The sequence below is a fragment of the Coturnix japonica genome, chromosome 3 (genome assembly GCF_054131305.1).
Source record: "Coturnix japonica strain WE chromosome 3, WE-NBRP24, whole genome shotgun sequence".
In the NCBI taxonomy this organism is placed as follows: Eukaryota; Metazoa; Chordata; class Aves; order Galliformes; family Phasianidae; genus Coturnix; species Coturnix japonica.
Window position 1 is genome coordinate 26,394,234 of NC_140665.1, and position 23,560 is coordinate 26,417,793.

The 23,560-nt window shown below is 35.7% G+C and overlaps 1 protein-coding gene across 2 annotated transcripts in view; it reads left to right on the top strand.

Annotated features, from left to right (window-relative positions):
- The window catches only part of PRKCE (protein kinase C epsilon), a 254,111-nt gene that overhangs the window by 84,633 nt on the left and 145,918 nt on the right, over positions 1-23,560 (top strand). For both annotated transcript variants that reach the window (XM_015857526.3, XM_015857525.3), the window contains exon 2: positions 3,877-3,940. In XM_015857526.3, the coding sequence (XP_015713012.1) occupies positions 3,877-3,940 (64 nt within the window). The remainder of the gene's footprint in view (positions 1-3,876; positions 3,941-23,560) is intronic.

The window sequence follows — 23,560 nt, forward strand, 5'->3', positions numbered from 1 at the left end:
CAAATGATAATGTGGCACGAAGCCACTGAAGATAGTGATTTATCACTTTTGTCTTGGTTTGCTCCATAGAACATGCAAAATCTCTGTTCTGGGGCTACGAGCCCCAAGTGTTAATGGATTTGTTCAGGCTGTACAATGATCAAGAATGCAGAGTCTTCATATTCAAATGTAAACTATCAGTGCAACTGAAATAATGAAATAGTATATGCTTAATCTGCCTAGTCCCGATAGGATTAGAGTCTGTGTAGTTTCCTGAGCAAATTGCTTGTCTAAGAGAATCCTGCCAGAGTTTCATATCCTTAGGGAGAAGGAACTATAGTTCTCCTTAAGAGGAAAAAATCTTACACTTTCACCTATGATAACTGTATTTTAAAAAGTTCCATGACAGTAGCATAGGGCAGTAACGTAACAAAAATACCTCTATGATCAAATGATTTGCTCAGTGATATGTGTTACATCTTTCGCTGCTTGTGGAGAGTGTGGTCGATATGTGTAAGAAATATATTTTGCTACATATCACAGTAACAGCAAAGCTCTACTGTATCATTTCTTTGACCTTATCTCTCATTTGCATCTATTCTTCTCTCCCGTTGTCCTTTTAACCAATCTTATCTTTTTAGATATCTTCTCATAGCACATCTCTTCATGTATAAGTGCCTGGCTGCATTCAGGGAGAAGTATTTTTGGTAAGAGAATAGAAGAGAAATTCAGAATTGCTGTGAATAGACTATTTGCATTGCATTCAAGGGTGTCTGTTACATTCAGCTGAATTTGGCCCATGTGTATATTTTTGGGCATTTTACCTGTGATATCCTTCTGGACATTCCGTGAAAATTCTTTTGAAACTGATGTCTTTCTATAGTGATAGGACACTGGTTTAATAACTCTTATATTACAGTGAACTACAGGTTAAAACAAGAAAAAAAAAAAGTAGGAACTTCAGATTGTGTTGAATGTGTCTTTTGTTGTGAAATGACTTTGTACAGTCTGCAGTTTATTCAAAGTATAGTTTAATACATAGATTGAAAGAAAATCACATAGCTTTTATTCTAGTAGCTTGACTGATTTTGAGTATTTATAGTGTTATGTTTCCAGGTATTCAATGATGTTTCATGCAAAATTAGAATTGAATCAGTCCTTTTCATTCTGGGCTGGTTTTCAAATATGAAGGACCCGAAATCATAAAGTTTTGCAAAAGTTTGGGGGATTCTACTGGGTTTTAGAGGATGAGGGATAGTAATGGGTTTTCTTTTATACAGAGGTCAGCTGAGGCAGCTGAGCTGTCTGCTCCTGGTGCAAGTACCAATTCATGTGACCAATAAGACTGTCAGCATAGGTGCTTTCTGAAATTAAATGGGGATATTTATAAATATGTATATTAAAATGTCCATTTTATTCTTATTGGAATTAGAGTATTTTAAGACTGGAAAATCTTTCCTCAGTAAAAGAGAATCCCTTTTCATAAAAAATATATTGTGCTTTGGGCATCAGCAAAAAATCTGAATTCAATTTTTCAACTGTGTGATGCATAATGGAAACTTGTGTTCATTGTGCCAATTTTCCCTCCTAAAGCTGTTTGTGCTTAATAAATGAGTAGAAGGGAAACTTCATTATGATGGTCATCTGCTCCTTCAGCTGTACGATTGTTCTGCAGAGTAGTGTTAGGGTTGTGTGTGCATATGCGGGGATTTTAACTGCATCAAGTACTTTACTGAAAGCTTAACCAAACAGTATATAATGCTGATACAAACAGAGTATTAGACATGCATCTTTGATACAGCCATCTGTTGAGAACTATTGCAGGTAGAAAGGGTAGAGCAGGGCAGAGTGCTGAGCTTTGGTGTCCGTTACAATCCATGTTGACAGTTTCCATCTGTAGTGTACTCCAAATACTGTGTACAGGGTCAAATTTTGATGGTCCTTTTGGAGAATCTCATTTATGAAGAAAACCTACTAGTTCTTGGCAGAACAATTCTGAGATTATGGTCAGTTGTGCATGTGTATCACAAATAAATGTGATATCCTCCTCTGTGCGATGTAGTAAGTTGTCTAGTTATTAAGCTTCTGAATTACCATCATTAATAATCACATTGAAATTGTGGCTGTCAAAATGATCAAAGTATATTTGTGTTATGAATTCTGCTCGTTTACTTGCTAATTTGCAAAGATAAACTGAATGGTCTCCCATGCTATTACTGGGAATTAGTGTTCTCTTGATTGCTGTAATATTCCAGGCCACTGTCATTCCCTAAGGTCACTTGCGACTTCAGAAGCATCTTTGTATAGTTGGTGTCAGCTCAGGTGGCTGGCAATGGTGGAAGGAGACCCACCCTCCCTGTTGCTGTGGGGGGAAGCTGAACATGGTGATATGAGAGTAAATGACGCCCGCTTCTGACTGTGAGTCCCAGGTGCTGCTGCATTGGCTTAGGAGAGAAGTGTAGAATCATAGAATTGCTCAGTTTGTAAAAGACTTTAAAGATCATTGAGTCCAACCATGACCTAACCATACTACCCTAACTACTAACAACCCTCCACTAAATCATGTCCCTGTGTACCACATCCAAACAGTTTTTAAGCACATCCAGGGATGGTGACTCAACCACCTCCCTGGGAGAGAGGCATCCGGCTCCTGCAGTGCACACTGAGGAGCTGCTAACTGCCAGCAGTGAGGTGTATGGTCTCCCTTCTGACCTTGTCCAAGAGGACCTGTGGGAGAGAAGGGGCCTTCTGGGGGTCCTTTCTCATTTCCTTCTTTTGAAGTTCTGGGAGCCAGGCCCAAATCCCAGCGTGGCCTCATGGTGCCCTGTGTTGGGGCTGCTTCACTCCTAGCTGTAGTGGTGTAAAATGAGACAGACCTTTGCAGGCAAGGCCACTCGTGATTGAAGTGCCCTGACAGTTGCCATGCAATTTTATGTGTGCTTTACTTACCAGAAGAGAATGAAAATATAAGGTTAATGAACACCATGTTGTTTTCACTCACAGTCCATGCAATTACGTGAGGTCTGCAACATTCAGAGCTATTGTTTGTGTAGTGTTTTAGTAACAGTTTAATTTTTGAGAGATGAACACCTACAAAAATTGTCTATAATGTGTGAGGCACCATTAAGTTATGCAAAACCAGCAGTGTGTAGAGTTGGTGATGTGTGTAAAATACATAAGGATTATAATGAGAACTTCATTGCTGTACTTAAAGATTTTGCAGGTTGTAAGAATTAGCATTTAAGTACTTCAGCTTCATACTGAGAACCTACAGCTCTCACTGAAAGCAATCTCCATGCAAGCAAACTCATTAAAATCTACCAGTGGCAAAAATAAATGAATTTTGCATTTCAGAGAAAGAGGATAAAGCATGTGTTACTTTTGCCCAGTAAGAATACAAAGGGAGTATTATAAATGCGTGTTAACTTACTATATGAGCTGTGTGTGTTAATTTTTACCCCTGTTCTGCCACCCGTGCTGATCTATCTTACTGAGATCTGAATAGGTTACAGTGTTTTTCATATTTGCATAGCTGGGCTTGGTGTAAATTACAGTTAAATAAAAATAAAAATCTTGATATTGCTATTTCACTTTCTCCTCTTATTCCTGCCACATAAAAAACACTATTTCTTAGAATAGTGTTTTGAATGTTTGATTTGTAAAAATTCACTGGGTTCAAGCTTTCCAAGCGCTAAGGATACTTCCTTCTTTTTTTGCTTCGGAGAGGTGCAGGGTCCTCAACACCTCCTTGCAAAAGGTTGCTCTGTTAGTAGTGAACTGTAGAGATGCCCATAGCTTGGCTTCACAGGTTTTGGAAACTTTGGGTTTCCTTGCATGTGCAATCACTTTATCTGGGGGTCACTCTAAGTTTTCTTTTAATTCTTTTCTTGATTGCAGATTGACTTGGAGCCAGAAGGGAGAGTGTATGTCATCATAGACCTTTCAGGATCGTCGGGTGAAGGTAGGGACTTTTAAATATATATATATTTTTTTCCATACTTTAACAAATGGAATCTTCCAAGGGCCTTAACAGAACCATTAGAGACAATTCTGTGCTAATGCCCTCCTAATCTGTACAAGCTTAAGTAACAGTGAACATATTTTGATGTAAATGCTCGTGAGTCAATGAGCAGTTCCGGTTCATCTTAATCTGTAATCATTGTTGGTAACAATGCCAACTAAAAGTGCAGTAATGAAATAAGTCATCTGGGATTATTGATTCCTAGAATAAAATTTCAAATTCTTAATTTTCTAAGAATGTGACCCATTATACAGCTAGAAATGATGAGATGTCAGAAGGGGGAAAATGTGTTTATTTGCTTTTAAAAATTATTTTAATATTTATTTTTCCTCTAAATGTTTTCTTTTCCAAGTAAATTAATGAGTGCAATGTTGTAATGATAAGAGGTATTTTGATATTTAGTACAGTAGTTGAATGCTGGGAAAAATGCAGGAAGATGCAGAAGTGTTTATTAATGTAAGACATCTTTCTGCTGTTTAATTGGCATGGTTGGATGGTACATGGCAAGAATAAAATTTCATGAAGAAGCAATTCTGTTGAGTATATTGGTCATGTTCTTAACGACAACCTGACCTGCTGAAATTAGGATGGCTGGTTTGGATTTGGTTATTTTAAGTGATGTTGTCTTAACAATTTTCCCAAGTAGCTCATAGAGCTCAGCTAAACAAGGTTCATGTAAACCCTGACAGCAGCTGGAAATGGAAATGGTATGAAATGAAATTATTTTGCCTGGAACAGTAAAGAAACAGTGGAAGAATGTGTTTCATGTATTTGTTCATTGTAATGAGTACAGTGCTCTAACCAATTAGTAACAGTATCCTGCAAGTGCATATACTGCACTAAATCCTGAAGTTTAAAAATTAGTATTTGGACTTTGCCTTTTTCTCTCCTTCATATTGAAGTAGCACCCATCTCCTTAATAGTAGTTTCTACGTATTTTACTGATCGCTATGTCAATAAAAGAACAAAGGTGTGGTTAATTTTATTGGTTTGTAAGATGCAAGTGTTCTTCCAGGCTTCCATTTATAGTTGATTGATAACCAGGCAAGCAGAGCATTACTGTTCCATTGCAAGATGTGTTCAGGTGTGTTAAACCCTTGAAAGATGGGAAGAATGGTGTTCTGCTTTTCAAATGTTGCTTAAACTCTTTATCCTTTTATTATGTATGTGTTTGGATGGGAGAAGGCTATGGTAATGTCTCCTATGCTGTGTGGTACATTACCCCATAACAACTTAGAGCTACTTAGAAAGAAATCTACAGAGCTGAGTTTGTTTTTACTGTTATTGTTGAAGGGGAGAATAAAAACAGGAGAGCTCATCTGGAAATAGGCCTCTGAGGAGAAAAGCTTATGAAATGTTGTCTTATGACTGAGACTTTAGTTAGGTGAATTTGGTAGAACTCTAGAGAAGTTGTTTTGCTTACAAAATGTAGTAGAAGTAGTTTTAGAGCTTTCCTACTGAATCTGAGTAACAACAGAAAAGCTTTGTATGGAAGCATTGCAAAATTCTTTAGAAGAGCTGCTACAGTTTTCCTCACAAGTGAAAGTGGATCAGTTATGTACAACAGTCTCTAAACTTGTTTTATGTTGTTTTGTTAACTACTATTTGATCTCTGTAAATGTTCAACAAGTGTCAGTGAATATCAGAGGAGGAATTCAATGATACGTTTTCTTCACATGCACTTCCGTGTCAGACGCCATTTTGTCAGACTGCCCTTCTGCTGCCATATGTCCCAAAGCAACAAAATATAACAGAATATTGGTGGAAAGGTTCAACATCTACTGCAGTACCACCCACATCCACCTCTGATGTAGGCCACTTTTTGGAGCACCCTATATATTTTTGCATTATATGGGGACTGTTCATCTCAGTTGATCTGTATATGTTGAATAAAAAAGGAGCCTAAGTTAGACTAAAATGATGACTTCTGTCTGGCTAGTGTTGCTTGAGCTGTTTGCTTAATTTTCCCAATAGGGGAACGTGACGGGCAAACATAATGATGTCTGAGTCTACATCTAAATCCACCTACTCTTTATAAACATACAATTTGGGATTTCCAGAATTACTAATTAACTTTAATTAAATTGGAAGCCATAGGAACAATTAAGTGTCACCCAAATGTGTAAGAGTACCAACCAAATCAGAAAGGCACTTAATAGAAATTATAAAAAATTGGAAGTGCACTGAGAAGATGCACAGTGCTTTCAAATTGGAATTATGCACCCTATTTAAATTTGTGTATCTTGCTAGGTCTCTTCCTGAGTGCTTGGAATCTTTACTACTTCTGTAAATGTAGCTTAATGTTTATCAGTGTGTTTGGGATCCCAAGCTTGCCTAGCTTTGGAATGTGTGGTAGTATAAAATAAATAGTGTAGTCTCAGAAGCTTCCTCCTGAGTCTTTTAAATCCTTTTATTTTCACTGTTTCATATCATGTTCTTGAGGGGGAAAAGCATCACTTAAACAAAAAACAACCTGTAACAATAACTTGAGTTGGGAGAAACAATCATGTGGCATGTTTCTTAGTATTTTCTTTAAAAAAAGGTCATAGAATGGGCAATAAAAGGACAGCAGGCATTGAGATGAACTGCATTCTTAGAAACTAATATTGTCTTGTAATTCTGTGCACTGCAAATGTAGTGCACTGTATCACATAAAAGAAATTTCTAAATTACCAGTTTTGAATATTGTAGCTTCAGTTATTTGGCACTTCTACAAGATTTTAAGATGGAAGTTCTATTTTGGTAAATTAGATTAGTGCATTAGTATGGGCAGAAATCTTTGCCTGTGTTTAAGTTGCCCCTAAGAATCAACAGCCCTAATTCTGCAGCTTATCTCCTATGTGAATAAACTGCAATTTAAGTTCATTTTTTTTTAATATAGGGTCCTAAAAAATGGATAAAGAAGAAACATTCTTAATCAGAGTAGTATATTATCAATAGTTTAAGCTTTTTACTTGATACCGACAGAAAACATAATTACCATATGCCTCTTAAAATTAAATTGTCCCATGATCACAGCTTCCAGATTGCTCATCCCTTGGCACTACTTTCAGTTGTATGGTAAAATAATAATAACAACTCATTGTTATGAGCTGACTTCTTCAGCAAATGTACAGAACTTCTTCTAACACTAAGTGGAATCATTCTCAGACTTTTATGTGAGAGATTGGAAAAGGAGGTAAAGAGTACTTCTGCCTCTCCTTGTCACATTGCTAGGCTTATTGAGACTCTGTTAGATACCAGTATGGACATCTGGGATGTATTTTTAAACTACTGAAAGAAGGGTTGAGCTCTTGGATTTGCTGCTTGCAGTTTTTCTCTTATTCTGAAGAGAAGCTACAAACACGCAGGCACTTATGGAGCCATTTCCTATGTATTGCAAAGCTTCCTTTAGAAGCTGCTTAGAGAAGTAGCTCTACTGTAGTAGTAACACTGTACTTGCGAGCTTCCTGAAAAGCCCAGTGGTTTAGATGGCTCTCCACTAGGTATCTTGCAGCAGTGCCAACTCTCAATGTTCAAAGGTATTTGGATTTCTTCTGAAAATGTCACTTTTTAGAACTTGCACTCATTCATTTCTAGAAGTTGAAGCAGAAAAGGGTTGGAAAGCACAAGTATTCAAATCCCAGAAATGGATGACAAGCTGCATAAAACTAAAGCCCAACAGAAATGTTTTTATCAACTTTTTTTTTCTTCTTTTTTCTTTGTTTTGTTTTAACTAATGCTGTTTTAAATGTCACTTATAGCTTTGGGATGTTTGTTCTGCACTGAGAGGGAGGGTGAGTAGCTATTCATTTTAGTGATCTTTTGTAAATTCCATGGTAGGAACTGTCTGGCCCACATTCTGAAAATAAAATGCAAAGTGAACTGTTTATTGCACTGAAGATGATGCCCTCTAAACTTAGGATTTCAGATTTTCTGCAAAAGCTCAGATATCACCATAGTGTGTTTTCCAAACCAATCCTGAAAAGTGTTTAGCATGTTTTGCTGATCTGGATATAGCAAGAAGAGGGAGAGCAAACAGTTTCTTAAAATACATTTGTATATTCCCCATTTTGGTGGCAGTACACCAGTGCTAAAGGACTATTCCTTTCTGGACTGAGTTCCTTTCTAACTCTATCCATTCTATTATTCTATATCTGTTTTCATTACAATTGTGGCCCAACTCCTTACACTCTCTATACCAAATCTAATCTGCAAGGTTATTTAGCTTTTTGAGACTTATTTCATTTAAAATGTCTCTATACATTTGGGGTAAATATGCAAGTATTCCTCGTGGATGCAAACAGCGGTGTCAGTGGAAAATTCCCCAGTACAGATACAAAGTAAGGTATCCATTTATAGGTTAAAATAAATGCAACAGGTAATTAGTAAAGTTCATTTACACAAATATTTGGTTATAATTTTAATATTTCTATTGGATTTCTTTCAGTGTTGATAAGTAACTGTCCACTGAGAACATAAAAAGGATATTTTAAAAAGAAAACTCTGCAGTCAAACAGAAAAAGCATAGCTTCTGTAGGCCTGACACAATGTGCAAGAGTATTAGTTGGATTTTTTTATTAACTTAATTGAACTTTGTACTGCACAAAATGCAAGTGCGTAGGATCTTTATTAAATAATAAGCACTTGTAAAACTTTGCCAGATATTTTGCCAGACTTGCAAACAAGATCAGTCAAGTTTGCTATTAACCAAACATCTGGTAGCTCTATATGCATCCATAAGCACACATACACACGCATACACATACATATATACAGTATGCGTATGTATATATGGCTGTAAGAAATATGTTTATAATAGATTAGCGTTTGTAAGTAATTTCCTTGGGAAAAATCTATTGTATATATTCTGTTTTCTTCACAAATTCAGTGTAATGATTACAAAGGTTTTTTTGTCCCATACATCTTTAGCTTCTACCAGGGCTATGGATAATAGTGTGTCTGCTTATTAGTGTTTGGATGAACAGGAGGCTCTTATAAAACACGCCGTCTGTTTCTTCATTGCTGATCTGTGTCCAAGGTCATATTGATTTTCTATACTAATTCAGTGTTGCTGTAGCATAGACATTATTTCTAGGCCAAAGTGCACTCATTGACTTTTTTATTGACATGCTTGGCAGTACTTTTTTGATCTATTTCAGTGCTTATAAAATCTTGTGCATGAAATTTTCTGAATGATTTCAGAAATATTTAGGAGCTAACTGACTGAGATCCAAATACAGTTTGAATGTTTAAAACATAAGCAATGCGATGACATTGTGATACAATTCATTAACTGGCATAGCAGATGGCAGCCAAATGGAAAAAAGGTAAATTGCCTGAGGAATGATTAAAAACATTTTCAACACACTCAGTTTTATATAGTCTGAAAGAGAGATGTTACTATATTTAAAACTTGTGACCTCGTTGCTGCATTTGTAGATTTCTTATTTCTTTGGAATTATTGGCTTGTGTATAATATATCGAGTTACTTAAGGCAGTTCTCTATCATCTCAGAAATTAAATTCCATTTGTAATGTGTCAGTATTGAATCAGAAAATGCAGAATGATTTGCATAATAACCTTGACAGGTTGTGAGTTTTTTCTACCTGTGTTTATTATAGACAATAGGTATTTAAAACTTAAGAACAATGCGAGTCTTTTCCTACTTAGTATGTCTAATGAGTTGTGACGATTATTAATCTTTGTTAGATGCTCAAATTCATGCTAAAAAAAAAAAAACTTCCTATACAATTAAAGATTCTTCACTTTAGAAAGGGCAGTTAAATTCCAATAAATTCCAGAACCTACAGTATAGTGACCCATAACCCTCATGCTTATGGTAAAAACAGGGAAAAGAAGCACAGAGTCAATAACTGTCTTATTTTGGAACTCAATATTGAGCATGCAGCATGTGTCCTTATCTTCCTCTGTATTTTAGTGCTATAGAGGAAGGTGATGTGTTGGAATTGTGCTGGAAAAAGCCAGAGGATTCTGATGGTTACTGTTACAGAGGCCAGGGAGAAGCAAATAGGGAGTCAGAGCCCTGGCAAGTCTCTGCTAGTTCTGTGCAGTAGGTAGCTAGAGCGGGAATCATCTGTTCAAATGGATCTGTCGTGGCATTGAAGCAGACAGATTTCCTCCTCCAGGGATAAAATGTAAAGTATACGAGGTGTAAGGATGCTGCTTGATGTCTGGGAAACTGTTTACCTAGATTCAGCAAAGCACTAGAGCTTCATATTTTTAGACTCAAAGCTGTGGCTTTTTCTGAGAGTTAAAATAATCTGGAACGATCTGAATGGGACCAAACTGAATTGTCAGTGCAAAGGTATGGTTTCTGACTTCAGTCACTTGATTCAGGTAGATTTATGAGATGGATCTTCTCCACTCACGCAGCTTTCCTTGTAAGGAATATTTTGTGCTTGGAGATATAAACTTTGTAGTGACTGTATTTTATAGCTTTTCTCCTCTTTTTGATGTGAAGCAAAATATATAACTAGAGAAACTAGGCACACATTTGCTCTCTGCTCTGTCTCAGTATGGATTCTGCTTGCAGTGAGTTCATTCACTACCTGGGCAAAGGTAGAGTACTACAGTGTTTTCAGTTTTCTTCCAATACGCTTTCTTGTTTCATAGAAGCAGAGCAAGGAGTAGCGTGAGAGCCAACTTTAAACATAACCAGAAACTCTGTTTTCAAAATTCATTATACATTGTGCCAGCTGAGAACCTATTTCCTTTGAAGCTTTGGTTTTATGTCAGTAGGATTTGGGAATTCTTTTCTTATTCAGCTGCTCGTGTTTTTAGCATCAAAAGATCAGAACTGATTCAAACCACAGGTGAGGCAAAAAAAGACAAAACCGAGGGAATAAAAGAAGCTTAAATTCTAATTTTTGAAACTTTTCTTCTTCTATGCATTCATTCTCTCAGGCAGCATAAATCAAAATTATTACTAATGTTTTTTCTCTTGGATTGTATTTGATTTATTCTTAGAATTACTTTCTGTTAAAGCGTGAAAGCTTATTTCAAGAATGAATTTATTTCTTGGAGCTAGTCACTTATTTTATGACAACATTTACAACTGTAAGAAATCTTTGTTCAGCCAGATCATGAGTTTCTAGTCAGCTGCTGTAAAGCAAGCTAACAAAAAGCAGCTGAGATTCTTGATGGTTTTGTTGCTTATTAATCAAGAAGCTTTAAAGAAGAAGATTTAAAACAATTATGAAATAAAATTCTAAGCAGATTTGGGGAAGCAGATTTGATGTCAGTAGGTATCTAATTTTTCTAACACTGGTGAATGATTATATGTTTATGGGGTAGGTGAGCCATATATTCTGAGACAAAACTTCACATGTTGTTAGCCTAGCATCTGAAAACAGGTGTGTGCCCATTTTTACCCAAGTGATAATAGAATGAATGGAGGACAATTGAAATAATAGTGTGATAATCCATGTAAAGTTCTTTGTACGCATGAGTTAGGCTGTCCTCAGTAATGGCACAGGCATTTGGTTAGGAAAATGAACCTTACATTCTAACTAGATCTCTTTAAAGAAATTAATGCAAATACAGATCAGTACTTGGTGACGATTCAGTCGGTTGCTGCACTACGCTTCTGAACTTCAATGCTCAGTGAACAGGCACTCCAAAGGGTGCTTATGCAATTTCTGTAGCAAATACCTTCCCAATGAACATTTTTGCATGGACTTGTAGCCATCCCTTGGACTGCATCCAGCTAGTTGATGGAACATCTGGTAAGCATTGTGTTTGTAATAGGCCCTTACTGTACAAAGCTGGCTTGAGTTTTTCAGGCAAAGATCGGTGACCTTTTATTGACAGACTTCTAGCTGTTTGCCAAAACAAGTGCTTCACAGAAAGCAAGACACTGGGAGTTTTAAAGGCTCCTTTGTCTTGTACTGTAAGTTTGTACTTTTTTAAGGAAAATTACATAAGTCTGTAATAGTAAATAATAAATAGTGAATCATACACATATCACGATTCCAAAATGATGTCTGTCTTACCTCCACTTTTGCAGTACATATATTTTATGTTGTTTCTTTGCTTTTTTCGTTACAAAATAATTCAAGACCTTTGGAATAATTATGTTTAATATTACCACTGCATTTATGTAGGATGTTTTTAAAACGTGAAAACTATCAGTTCAAAAACTCTACTGGTGTTTTTGTTTCCATTTCATACACAAGCTAGTAACAAGATTTGGAATAAAAAATATGTAGTTTTTGATATCTGTATTTGTCTAACTATTTCATAAGACACAGTAGGCATACATTAACTCATCACTTATTGTCTGGGATGAGATATGGTATTAAAAAGCATTAGTATTGTAGTTTACATGCATGTCTTTGTTTTGGAGTTCCTTTGTTTCATTGCACTTCATAGAACACAGTGCCTATACTCTGATACGATTTTCTTGTTTTCTTGCTCTACCTACTTGCAGTTGGCTCAGCAGCATGCTCTGAATCAATCTTCATCTGTTTCCCCCCCCACCCCCCCAGCAATAGTCAACTCTGCTTATTAGTATCATCGAGAAAAATGTTATAGTGCAGTCCACTTTGATTAGTTGATCAGAGGCTTAATATATGTGGTAATGTACAAGTTAAAGATGGTTCTAACTCCATTCCTGACCATTCCATGTATTCATGAGATTGTGAAAGTTTTGGGAATGTTAACAACCCTTTAAAATGTTATTAACCAAATGTTTACTGTCTTCAATGTAACATAAAAATCTAATTTTATATTCCAAATTTGAGATTTTCAGTAATGAAAACAGATGGAGTCTCAAAAGATATATTTTTTAAGTATAGTCATGAAAGCTTTAAATATTTATAAGTACAGCTGGAAACAGAGAAAAGAAAGTTCCTTTCAATAGAGGTTCAAAATTTGCATAGAGTTGAATATTTATTCCACGAATTCTTTGCAAATAAGCATAAAAGAAAGAATGGTAATATGTTAAGCACAGGTAAAATGTTGTTTTGTGTTCTAAAAACTATTTAAAATAATCATTTATCTGGGAAGTACTGTCATTGTTTCTTAGGTAATAGCCTCTATTCTGACTTAGATTTCCTAGAAAACTAAAAAACACCTGCATTAACTGTGCTCATTTGCCACAGGATCTTAAGTAGTTTCAGTCTTTTGCACTTTAGGCTTAGGGAAAATGAACGATATTTGTGGTGTATAATTTGGAATTGTAGTAAATTGTAGTAAAGATAAAGCACCAGAGGAAAAAGTACTTCTCACTTTAAATCAGCAAAATATACTACTTTTATTTTGAGACGATACTCATGAAGTAGAGTGAGTGTCCTAACAATTAGAGATGAAAATAAGAATAATTAAGCCACCTATTAATTAAAAACCTTGTCATTAGTGAATGTGGCTACTGTAAGGAGGGGCTTAGACTTGATTATACTTCTGGGCACTTGGTATTGTTAAATATGGATTTCTTTATCTTCTTCAGTGTTAAGTTTTTATTCATAGTATGCTAGAAAAAAAGATTATAATTTGAATACTTTATAGGTGAGAATTACTAGGTCAAATGACTAAAAATATTTTACATTAAAAGTAGCTAAAAGGTGCAGATAAGAGAGCAGTAGTTCTGATATTGGCCAGGTTCTGCACATTACCTTTGAATAGTCAGAAACCTTTTCTTATTTTTTATAAATGCAGATGAGTTCATATATTAATAGTCTTTGTGATGAATCTTCAAGATGTGTTGGTCACTAAACATGTGGGTTGGATAACACAAAAGTAGAATGCACTGGAGCTTCTCCCAGACTGTTGTGATGTGGTTTGGTTTTATTTTTTTCTTTAATGATTCCTCTAACCATAACATGTTCTCAGAAATTCTTTTGCAAATGGATCTTGGTAGAAATTAGTATAAATACTGTATTCACGCTAGTGGTACTTTCAGAATGCAGCATGGTTTTATGGACTTGAGAATCTTTCTTGTTTCACCTTTCCCAAGATCCGTCACTCCTCCTCACCTTCCTGCTGATGTAATTTGGCTGAAAGAATAGGAATACTCTTGTAATTGTGTGTAGTGTGTAATAGGAGATATCTGTGGGTTACTGAGGTTGAAATTGTGCAGTTCATTTTCTATTGGTACCATTACCCCTTCCTCAGTTTATTTTTTTCCTTTTCCTCTTCTACAAACCTTTCATGCATGCTATCTACCCGTGAACAGGCAAAAAAATTATTTTGCCACTATAGTAGACAGTCTCTGCATGTAAAAATGACTGAACTGAGCATGTATGTGTTAGCTGCAAGTTTAGGATTTGCTAAAGAAAAATACAGAGAATGCAAGGTGCAAGACTGGACAAGGAAGTTCAAGTGCATTTATCATCTCTGGATTTTCACAGGGCCTATACTAAGGAAAGTATTAAAAGTGATGATTGAAGGAGAGATAAATACTCTGATTTATATTTCGATTAGTCCTTTGTCTTTTCATTTTCATGCTAGCACTTTCATTTTCCTATCATTCTTTCTGCCATTTTTATTTAGTGTTTCTCCTTAAAAATGTGTTGTGTGATATCAGAAATAATGTAGAATAGATTTTAATCTCCAGAAACAATTTATTAACTGAACTAACTGAAAGTTGCACTTTTAGCTACTCCATGTGGTCCATGATTTCCCCTGTAGTAACTGGAAGGTATAATTTTTGTAACACACACTAATCTTAACCATTAATAAATGGCAAATCAGTATCCGAATCTGGGACAAAATACACAACCAGAATAAATCTGTGTTTTATTAACTCCAGTTTTTGTCAGTGCTTTTTCTACCAACAAGGTGCAGTGGGGAGTAAAGCTCATTTATAAAACAGTGTTGTAAAGAAGCACTGAGACATACTCCCTTTCTTCTTAATTCTCTGTTTATAACTCCCAGATCAGTACCAGGAAATTGTTATCTTTCCCGTAAATTCCCAAGCATATGCTTTTATTTTTACTAGACTCACTGGTTTTAAAAAAATCTTTGGTGTACTTTCTGTTGTTAATTTTTTTCTTTTTCATGCCAACATTTTGGAAATCTCTGCTGCAAATGGTGTCCCTTAAAGTAAAGGTCTTCTGTTACAATTCTTGAATTTTCTGTAGTAAATGAAAGTACCAGTTGTTTAGGCAGGCTACCTCTGGCTGTAATACTGAAAACAGCTGTATTTCTTTTTCAAAGCAATATAATTGCTTACATTTGCAGGAGAATATCATAATGCAAGAAAGAACTAGAAGAGAAGACTTATTTTCCCATTTAAACTCCTGGTGAAACTTTGTGAAAGTGTAATTTCAGATTTTGATCAGGATGCTTAAAAATCTACTTCAGTCTTTATTAAAAACATTGTGCAGTCTATAATTATTGTATGACAAAGAAGTGAAGCTATCCTGTTTTCTTTTTTGAAAGACTGCTAATTTAACAGTACGGTTCTCCTGATAAGGACTTTAACTTGGGCTTCGTAAAATTCAGATGACTACTTTTTTTCTCTTCACATGAGCAAACATTTGGAGTCAGAGGTCATAAACAAGAGTACTTCTAACTAATGTGCTGCAAGTACCATTAATAAGTGGAAGTTATCCTTGAGAGAAAGAGCTTGGTAAATGCTAGAAAAGGACTTGAGATTGAGATTCATGTGTTATTTTCAATTCACTTCCTACTCTTCATTGAGAGCAGAGAAAAAACACTAAAGGTGATGAAATGCACTTGCAGTCATTAAGATACAGTTTATCCCTATTTCAGAATCCCAAATTAACTTTTAGTTTTTTATTTTTGTTTGTTAAGAATCCGTTACTGATTAACATGATCTGCTGGCTGTACTTACTGAATAGATCTTCTGGAAGGGGCATGGTGAAGAGTGGGGAAAAAAGCCCTCAAGTGTCTATTGACAGCCTTCAGCATTCGATGATGAAAAGTTTATAATTATAGGTTTAAAAAAGCTGTCTTTCTTGCTCTTTATTGATAGCGTAAATTTTGCACATTCAAGAAAGGTCAGGCATCTAACATGCATAAGATATATTTTACTACTTCATTTATTCTTGGGATGGATTCATTGTCAGAAACCATATTTCTTATTTTAAGGAGCTACATCTGAGTAATTTCTGTCAAAATAATGCATACATCACTGAAAGTTATTTAGCTTCTCCTGGGCAGATTAAGCATTTCCCTTATCTGTGCTTCAGTATTTGACAATGTTAAATAAGGACAACATATTTCATTCTTCGAGTATTTTTCCTAATTTTTTTGAGTTGGAGAAGAGGAAGGAGATTTTACGTAAGTCAGTAGCATCTTGTTGGATATCTTCTCTGAAGCATGCTCATAGACTTTCCTTCTATGTTTACCAAGCTGTTTGGCACACTGGGATGTGACCCTGCTTTTCATGTCTCTACTCTTTTTACAGTTCTCATTACTTAAAGATTTCTTACACTGCTCCAGAAAGGCTGGCTTGGATTATAAAAGAGTATGGCCTATGTTTCTTTACACTTTTCAGATTGTCCATATATCAAGTGAATCATGGGTTCAAGAAGAATCATTAGTGTTCTTAGCATGAGCTGGACTGATAACTTGGATTGTGAGGCATGCTTACAAACTAAGAACTGCAACTCAGTGAAAGATTTTTGAGAAGGAAATACACACAACTTTCCTCTGTGCCAGCTTTGCTATACATAACAAACAGTAGAAAATATTTGGAGTGTTTCATTTCATTGCTACTGACTTTGGCGAAGAAAAGTTTTAAGAGTCCTGAGATCATTCGTAGATAACCTGGTGCAACTAATACTGTGCAAGACAGTCTACGCTGATTTTTCTGCAGAAGTAGTATTTTTCAAAGGTGCAAAATTCCTAATTCCTATTTTAACATGTAAAGTGTAAAGAAAGCAGTTTCCCTTTATTGTTTATACAACAAATATAGAGGCTTTAAAAGTTGTATTTGAGGAATTGCACCTTTTTCATATATTTTAATTAAATAAAATATCAGAATTAATTTTTTATCCAACTCTGTTTTCATTTGCAAATGCCAGATGCTGTTGAAGTCTTGGCTATTGTGTCACAGGATTTTATTTATATTATAGTCTAAAAGTGATTCCTTCAACAACATGACTGCTTCTGAAGTTAGCAGTATTAAAGGAGTGTGCAGAAGACTTCAAGTGGATTGGATTGTGATATAGCACAGATGAAAGTGAAATTACTGCAGCATTTTCTGTCAGAGAAAATTTAGATAATGTGAGGCATCCAGTATTTCATCTCTGGTTTTTATGAAGTCAGTCCAGTTCCACTGGAACATTTTACATCAATAAGAGATTTGGAAAAGAACATGGAAAGAGTCCAACCTTCCAGTTTCATACCTACTCTAAAAAGACTAAGAAAAGAAACAGTCCATAGACATCTGGAATCTATTTTTCAATTTGCTGGTTTTGATGTTGAGTTTTCTTTTCATTCATTCTTATGTTCTGTATTCCTGGGGTACATATGGCTGAAATATTTGTTAATTAGAAAATGGAAGTTTCTGCTAAGGATTCCTCATTATGAGAATAAAGTTAAATAATGGCGTTGTTAAGTTCAGTAGGATATAAAGTTTATTAGTACTTCATGGTACCCAACTAAGTATTTGTCTTCTTTTCCATTCTAGTCCTGCTTCTTCAAATAACAGTTTAGGAATGACTTTGTAGGTTGGGATACATCTTTCACAGATGAGCTGAACTTAAAGTGTGTTTTTTAAGGTTAGTTAATTCCTGCTGGAAGTGATTCCTTTACAGTTCTCTGAACATATATATATATGTGTGTGTGTGTGTATGTGTACATATATACATATATATGTTGGAAATTTACTGCTGCTTTTGTGTTGCTCAGTAATCAGTGCCTTTTCAGAAGGTCACTGTATAAGAAATGGTACAAAACTTAAGTAACTGTGATGAAAAGATGTTTTCCTTTAATTTTGTTGTTTTATTTTTAAAAATTGTTTCCCTTCAGGAGTCTCTATGGAAGCAGAACTGCATATAAATCAATTGTAAAATGTCAAAAGTTATTAAAATCAACAGAAGTTTGATTGTTATCAGTTTCTTTTCTCATCTCTTGTTTAATAGGATTATGCACCCTCATTAGGTGTTAAAAGTGTAGTACCAAAGAACTGTCTAATGCCCAAGAAAAGCACATGAGGTCATTGTTTGCATAAGTTCGGCTTACTCCACAAGTCATTGTCTTTCTTTTCTTCATGTAGCATCTATTCTTGATAACTCCTAGAGAAGTCAGTGGAAAAGTTGTGGTCTCTTGAGGCAAATACCTCTCTATGGAAGGCAGTGGGGAACTGAGGCTTTCTTTGTTTTGTTCATTAGTTCCACTGGTATGCAACTACCTGTCTCACTTAAATTCTTTTTAAAAATCTCATCTGCTTTCTGTCTCTGCAGGTGCTAAAGCCTGACTCAGTCCCGTGGTTGTCTGCTTATGTGGGGTTTAATTATTTGCAGCTCTTTGCACCAGTTCATGAGTTGTGATGTCTTCTGCTCTGAGTGCTAAACCAAACAAGGCTTGCTTTATGCTTTGTTTCAATAAGAGAGATAGAGCAGATGACCGTTAATCATGTTGTTTGAATTTACAACTAAGAATCAAAGTCAAGCTTCCTTTACTCCTCATTAGTTTTAAGATTTGGCTGAATTCGTTATTTTGCTGACTGCTCCATTACTGCGTTTGCTTGCTTCCTGCTGTGCTGCTTATCCAGTCCCGGTGTGTGTTACTTCCCCTTCCACTTCCTGCCAACTTCATTTCCAGAAGTGCAAAGCAGCCAAAGCCTGAAGTTCCTGCCCAGCCAGCACTGGGATGTTGTTATTTGGAGCTGTAACTTCTTGCAAATCCTTCCCTGTGAGGTATCTTTAAAGCTTGCTATAGTTATAACAAATAATAGCAGTTACATGTAAGATAAAATCAGTTGAACAGAATGGTAGAGTTTTGGTTTCTCTTGGTAAGGATGCTGAAATGGGCAATTGACTGCTGTGGGGTGAAGCCACTACACAGTCCAGGGAAACTACTTCTCCCTATTTAGATGTTCACAGTTAGCAGAAATTATCTCTGCAAATTGTAATATTTCTATTTTTTAAACAAATACTAGGGAGGGAATTAACTTGCCTTTATATGCTGACAGTGAGGTGTGGAGTTGCTTATCCAGGTCACCATTTTTTGTAGGTTTTGCATTTGATAAGATGAACAGAATGCATAGGAAAAAAGAAAAAAGAATGAAGAGGTTACAGTCCCCCATTGTCTAAAGACCATCCAGTTTAGAGAAACAAACTTACCATAGAAAAGACACTTTAAAATACTTTAAAAATATGTTTTAAAGTGGTCTTATCAGTGAAAATAGGAGCAATTATTTACAGACTTTGAGGCGGATGGAGTGATCTTGGACAAACGAGCGTTTCAGTTTTATACTGTGTGCATTTGCATATGCAAGATCCAAATAGGAGGAGATTTTATATCCATAAGGAAGATGCAAAGTGAAATTATTCTGCATTTGTATGTTGGTGTTTTTGTTGTTTAAACAATTAACTGTAACTGAAATACTCCTTTATCCAGTACCTGGATAAAGTTAGTATGTTTAGTACCTTGCATCAGAAAAACATGCAGTTCCATCACTGTTTTATCGAATGCACTAATAATCAATAAGGATTACAATGCTATTTGTATATTTATTTGTAGTGATGTAGCATGCATTCTTTCTGTGTTCAAATCACAGTTGTAATTCTGGATTATTGTTGTGCCTGTCTGGATTCTTCCTATGAATAATAAACTCTCTTAACTGGAAAATTCTCGAGTACAAAAAATAGACCATTACTAATTTGGTCAGTTTTGAGCTATTGCACCATACTGTGCTCTCTTTTAAATATTTGTGCCCATCTCAGATCTGTTTTGCACCTTGTTGCTCCACTATGTTCTTCTTCATTTGAATGAAGAAAATCTAAGCAATTTATGTCCATCTTGTATTTCCATCACAGCTGGTGACAAACCTCTGGAGAAAGCACTTCCTTTATTTGAAATCAAGATGGCTACATCTCAATATTTAAATTGTTTTCTGAATAATAACACTGTTTTCTAAGACTGGGTTATCTACTTCTGCTTCCTGTTTCTGTTTATGGCCTAGAATTCTTATATTGTTTGTGGTAAAAGCACTTAAATAAGCTATCTGAAAACTAAATAAAAGGCCAAAAGGAAAACAGAAGACAGCTAAGAGTTTCTGCAAGTCGGAAGCATGAAAATCCAGCTAAAGTTTAAGCAGCAAGGGACTCTGCAGCAAAACATAATGTGTTTGTAAAGCACTTCCAGTGCTTTACAGTCATTTTAGGCTACTAAAAATGGTTTTATGAATAAGCTGCGGGACATGAGGTAGTGTAATTTTATGGTAGAGTGTATTATATAAACCATGATCTTGACAGTGTAGTCTTGTTCCTTCTGCTGGTATAGTTCATGCCTTTTCTGTGGAAAACAGCCCAAGATTTCCTGTAATACAGTATTTACAGTAATAGCTGCATCTACATGGCTTTCTTTTTCTTTTTTAAATCTTCATTGAATGTTATATATGTAGCATTATTAGGCTTTACAAAATCTTCAGAAGATGTACTTTTACATGGGGAAACCGAGGCAGAGATGCTGTAATTCCTCTGAGACTGGGAGGATTATAGAAGTAATGAGTTAGTGAGTGAATACAAGACTTGGGAAGCTGCCCAAGCAGAAGGGTATTTGTGACTTAGGACAAATCATCACTTTATGCCACACATCAGTTTTGCCTGCGAGTGTGAGCACTACTCTATTATTCCATTGAGCGGCCGGGGATAAAAATACATGGAAAACTGAATCAGGCAGATAGGGTAGCAAAGACACTGAAGCATGTTGGATCTTAGATCAATTCTCATGTGCAGACAGCCCTTAACTCAGACAGTCAGGCACTGAGAAGAAAAATGATACATGAAATTAATAATGTCTTTGTTGGAATGTAACTGGCCTTAGTCTTTTAACTCCTTCTGTTAACAAGAAAGCCCTTTTTCTGGAAGGAAATATCATTAGAGGCTTTTTCCCATTTCAGTACATCAGAGCCTCTGGCTAATACCAAGAGCTTTATTTTTCACCTTAGACCACCAAGCCATGGTCAAATCTATGAAGAAGAGTTATGTTCTATGAGCTGGTGTTCCGATCTATAAATGAAGGGTATCAGCTCCATGCTATTTATTATAATCTTAGATGGAAACAGAATAATCTGTATCTGAAGTGCTGTGAATTTAAAGCTGAATTTCTCAATTGCTTACATAGATCATGTAAATATATATCTAATCATTCTGTCACTTCAGAGGAAAAGCTATTGGTCCCTGTTCTGTTTTGCTCTGCTTCCTTTTCCTGTTAGCTGTTGACAAAGGCTGAGACAAAGATTTGGCTCTCAGATTTTTTTTCCCATAGGATTGGCCATAGGCAGCTTCTTCTGTTTTTCTGTTAACACTTTCTTCAGAGACACATTAAAACCTACAGCATGCTTTATCTGTGACCTCCTTGAGGACAAAGTCAAGTTTGGGATGTCAATTCTTATAATAATATGGATGGGAAAGTAATTCATTTTGAAGCTATTGAGTTATGACTGAATCTCTGCACATTCCTTATTGAGCAGGTGGAGATGCTGCTGTACAAGGTGCAATTCTTTATAGTACACATTCTTTAGGATACGTTTATGTTTATGATGCAAATAGATAAAAAGCAGCAGCTTAATTAACATCTAATGCTAATTAGTTATAATATTTTCAGCTAGTTCTTAATAGAATTTTCCACATTAACAATTTCATATAGAGCATCAAATCAACTTATTCTTGCTGTGTCTTTTATTCTTATGCTAATGGAAGATACAGATGGTTCATTTTCCACATTGCATTACTTGAAAACTCTTGAAGAAGAAAGCAGCTGATTATGAAAATAGCTCAACATCTTTTCAAACTGCAAAAGGTGGTTTGAAATTGGCAGCATGTATGTTTTGAGGAGGTAGGAAGGCAGTTCTTCAGATCCTTGCTTGACTACTTTTCAGCCACTTTTTTAAGGAGACTTCAAAAGACCATTGGTATGTGAAATATGTATTTATAGAAGAAAACAAGTTTCTTTACATTATAGAAGAACTACTTTTAAAAGTGAAAACTCTTGCAGCAGGTTGTTCTGCTATTGTTATTTATAATTTATACATTGTTAATGTTTAGGTTGAAGTAATTCAACACAATGCTTTTACCTAAACAAAGTTGTATTTGTCAATAGTACACAGAATGGATTTTGATTTGTCATTGATTAACTGTCTTAATGCTTTTGCATCAAGTGAAAAATGTGGTGGCACATGCAAAGACACAATATTGCTCCAAGTAATTTTCCAGCCCTCTGTGTTTCAGTGGTTGGATGACATTTAAGGTAACTATGCAGTGTAACAGATGCCGATTTTATCCTATGTTTCTCTCATGGTAACAACTAATAGTGCTGATAAAAGGCAATTGTGCATTTTGTGCACTTATTTGCCTAGAGCACAGAAAACTGAATCTCCAGGGAGAACAGTGCCGTGTTGTCAATGCTGCCTGCAATGCAGGGATTCCATCACGACTCCTGTCTTGAAATAGCCCTTGCCTTTATGCACCACTTCTGTTCTAATGTACAGGAGGAATCCTGAATCCTCGGTGTGTCTTGCTGGATTAAATTATCATTGATATTATAAAAAAGCAAAACTTTCAGTTAAAAAAAAAAAAAAAAAGAAAAAGAAACCCCCCCCAATAAAGGACTTCCAACAATCTTTTGCTGTTTTTGATATTGGAGAATACTTGGGTGGTCTGTGTGGAATCAGTTGGTGGTCTAGCTGCAATTCCTTGTGGGTACACCAAAAACAAACAAAAATCCCCGTTGTTATAAACAACACCCTTGCTGATACATTCAGGGTGAAAGAGAACCAAACTGTTGAGGAGGAAAGTGCTCGACCTTTAAATTTGTCTTCTCCTGGAATGCTGTCCATATTGCTAGAGAAAGCTGCATAGTGCTCACTGTGTTATTTAGTTACTGGATTCAGTTTCCTTAAATCATTTTGCAAATACAGAGTAAGCAGGGAGTTCTGTCTGCTGCTTCCTGATTTCTGAGAAAGTTAGCAATAGAAAGTTGGTTTTGGATACTTAGTAAATACCTTGAAAAGTAATATCAGTATGTCCTACCTTTAGGCATGTAGTATAGTTTAATCCAGAAAGTTTTCTTGCCCTTGTGCTTGCCAACTCAGCCAACAATGGGTAAGTTTTATGTGCTTTGGGATTCTGCATACCAGGCAATATTTTCACAGCTCAGAGTGCTCTTTACTGTCAGTTGCAAGAAGGAATTGGAGTGAGTGTAGTACCAAGCTTCATTCTGACATTATCTTCTCTTGGGTGTAGCCAAGGAAATGCACAGACTGGAACCAAATAAATACACTGGCTTCATGGTGAGAAATTGGAAGCTCCCGCCAGCAACATCACAAAGTTTTAGCCAATTAAATAGAATTTTAGACAGAGAAGAGATATCTTCTGCTTGGTTATTATTGGTACTGGGCGATAAGGGTGTCGCTTTCTTCTG